The sequence below is a fragment of the Notothenia coriiceps genome, unplaced genomic scaffold (genome assembly GCF_000735185.1).
Source record: "Notothenia coriiceps isolate Sejong01 unplaced genomic scaffold, NC01 NC01_scaffold00035168, whole genome shotgun sequence".
Taxonomy (NCBI): domain Eukaryota; kingdom Metazoa; phylum Chordata; class Actinopteri; order Perciformes; family Nototheniidae; genus Notothenia; species Notothenia coriiceps.
In genome coordinates, this window is record NW_011367869.1 from 1 (window position 1) to 3333 (window position 3333).

Genomic DNA, 3333 nt, shown 5'->3' on the forward strand with positions numbered 1-3333 from the left:
GGTTCCTCAACAGTGCATTACAAGACATCTATCAATATGTGGATACCTCCACCATTAAACTGTCATATTCTGCACATTTCTTATACTATCTACATACATAAGAGTATAATTAATGTGTTTAATATCAGTTAAAATAAGTGCTTCAACATAGTTAACATTGCAGGAAAGCAATATATTAGACGTTAAGTACTTTGTCAGGCTTAATATGTATCTGTAGATACCCCCAAAGCTTTTTTCTTATTTAAAAGAAGACCTTAATCTAAAGTATTATTTAATGTTTAAATAAAGGTTAATTCGTTTTTCTGTTTTGCACATCCTCCTATTAATATCTTTGGACTTCCTGCACTAAACTGTTTTATTGTAGAGATCACTTACAGTATCTTCTTGATATTTGATATTCTATATTTCTATCACAGACCTTCTACTTTCCCCCTATGAATGTATGTACTCTTAATATTTTTTTAATCAAATATAACACATAAAAACAATAATTCAATAACGTGCTTTAATCACTAGGCGGTGCACACAAGGTGCACACTAGGGGTGGGCGATACCACAAAATCTGGATTCGATCCGAGACCAAGTATTTTAGGGCCAGTATCGCCGATACCGATATCGATACCGATACTTTTTTAAATGAAAAGCGTCTTATGTACTTTCATATATGGGAGAGCTGCATGACATGATTTTTGAGCTGAAAGCATCATAAATAGACTAAATCTGAATTCATTTTCATGAATAAAGACAGGACAGTTTTTATAGACGAATAAACTTTTTACTTTTGCAAATTTAAAGTGCAAACATGAAAAATAACAATACAAAGTGGCCAGAGTAGTGAACTGTCTTCTTGCACACATCACAGTTCGCTAAGTTTGAATTGCCAGTTGTGAAATTGCTCCACACAACGCTGCTCTTTCTCTCAGCCATCATGCGCGTGTGTGTGTTACACTCGCGAGTCGCTGGCTGCTGCTGTCCTGCCCTGCTGGCTGCTGTCAGTCAGTTTGATAATTGGCGTTCAGGCAGGGAGCGCGCTTCGCGTGCGCGAGCCTCCAGGAGAGGAGGACAACAGCGGAGAGAGAAGAAAAGAGCATATACTTGTGTTCGTCTGCACATAGTTTTTTGAAGAAATTGACAAGTAGAGGAGACGGGAAAAAAAGTATAAAAGTATCGATCCTATTGGCTCTAATATCGATATTTTGAAACGTAATATCGGAAGTATCGATATTTTGGGATCGATCCGCCCACCCCTACTGTGAGCTGATTATCGAGCCTTCATTGTAAGAGTCGCGGGTACACTGTGTATGTGCGTATTCCACTGTAGCCCCGGTACATTAATGGGAAACCCTAGTTTGTAACACTGGACACATGAACGTTTCTTTTTTCGGTTCACCAAAAAAAGATCTCACTCCAAGCTGAACTCAAATGTTGGCAGCCCTGTGCTAGGTCATGCAGTGGAAAAGCGCCATTAGTTATAGAATAGTTGTGTTAGAGTTGTGGGTTAGCACCTTTGAACTTGTAACAGAAAGCTTGCATTACAAACTGAACGTGACATTTGAAGGACGTTGGCATTAAAAAGGAACCAAAGATTCCATTGTGATGCATAATGGGAATTGTAGGAATTAGTGTTTTTGAAGTTTGACTGATAGGAGAATACACTCATGATATTACTCGGCCTCGTTTGCTTCGATTTCAGTTATTCTTTTTTTAATATGTCTTTTGTGAATCCCTTACATTTCTGAAAGTACAATACAATTCAATGGGGTGCCCCTTTAAGTGTCCCCCTTTAAGTGTCCCAAATTCCTCAGCAATTCAAAGATATTTTAATTCTAACAAGTAACATTTTTGTTTTGCATCCGCATCAAAATATCCCCTGATCACATGTTAACTACTGTTTTCTCTTTTCCCACAGGCAGCTACTCCCTGTCGGTCAGGGACGGGGACGTGAGGACCGGAGACACAGTGAAACATTATAAGATCCGTATGCTGGACAATGGAGGGTTCTACATCTCTCCCCGCATCACCTTCAGCACCCTGCAGGAGCTGGTCAGCCATTACAAGAGTGAGTCAGGCCTCCACGCTCGGAAAGATTTACCAAACTCACTACTGTTTGTCTAGTAAAGTAATCATAGCTGGTCACTAAAATTGTAATGTGAGGACCAAAAAAAAAATCCTCAGGAGTTTAATAGAGATTTTATGTTGAGTATTATTGTGGTTCATATCTATCTATCTATCTATGTTAACCAAAATGTCTCTAAATAAATAGTCTCATTAAAAGGACTTGTCTCACAGTAATGCACAGCACACTCTGCTGGCCAATCATACCTGAACAAGGTCATCACTGAGGGGATGGATTGTATTGCTCTTCAATATGAATTCTTGTTAGAATCGTGAAATATGAATTTCCCTGCAAATAAGAAAAATTATAACATTTATATATTTTAGGGAAAACATTTCATTAAAAAAAGTCTGACACTACAAACATACATGACATAATATATATTCTGTTGGTTCCAGAGCAGGGAGATGGTCTCTGCCAAACCCTGACCCACCCCTGCTTGAGCCCTAAACCGGAGAAACCGTGGGAGAAAGACGCTTGGGAAATCCCCCGATCATCGCTGAAGCTGGATAAGAAGCTCGGAGCCGGACAGTTTGGAGAGGTTTGGCTGGGTGAGACAGATCTGAAGCATTTTCACAATCCAGTCGTTAATGAAGGTACGAGCTTGTTATTTAATTTTTATAATTCCAATTATTGTTTTGCTTTCAGCTACATACAATAAGCACACCAAGGTAGCAGTGAAGACCATGAAGCCTGGCACCATGTCGGTGGAGGCCTTCCTGGGGGAGGCCAACCTGATGAAGGCTCTGCAGCACGACAAGCTGGTGCGCCTCAACGCTGTGGTCACCATGGAGGAGCCCATCTTCATCATCACCGAGTATATGGAGAAAGGTGTGTGTGTGTTTGTTTCCCAACCTTTTATTTATTACATTTATTAACATGTGAACTCTATGCGTATTTGAGATTGCATAAAAACTAGGTAGCAAGCACAGAAGATTTTACATGAAGTTAAATGCTTCAAATAGATCCCAAAAAGTAGTAAACTTAGCTAAAAAGTGTGACGGCCGAATGATATGGACATTTTGAGACAAAAATTAGATATCTCTGAGTTCTTTTTTACAAGAAATCTTTTTTGGGAGGGGGGTTAAGGCAAGGTGTTTTATTTCTTACAATGGCCCCAATCAGCAGTTAAGTCATTGGCGAATGCTTTAAATATGAAGCGAAATGTGTAAAATAAATGTCCAATTAAAGGTGGGGTAGGTAATTTTGGAGAAACC

The 3333-nt window shown here is 39.3% G+C and overlaps 1 protein-coding gene across 1 annotated transcript; it reads left to right on the forward strand.

Moving 5' to 3' along the window:
* The first annotated feature begins 1878 nt into the window (after positions 1-1878).
* LOC104962638 (tyrosine-protein kinase HCK-like) lies at positions 1879-3009 on the forward strand. Its single transcript, XM_010791090.1, has 3 exons — positions 1879-2059; positions 2515-2667; positions 2765-3009. Exons 1-3 carry the CDS (start codon positions 1879-1881, stop codon positions 2992-2994), a joined length of 564 nt encoding a protein of 187 aa, XP_010789392.1. The 3' UTR covers positions 2995-3009.
* Positions 3010-3333: the final 324 nt, after the last annotated feature.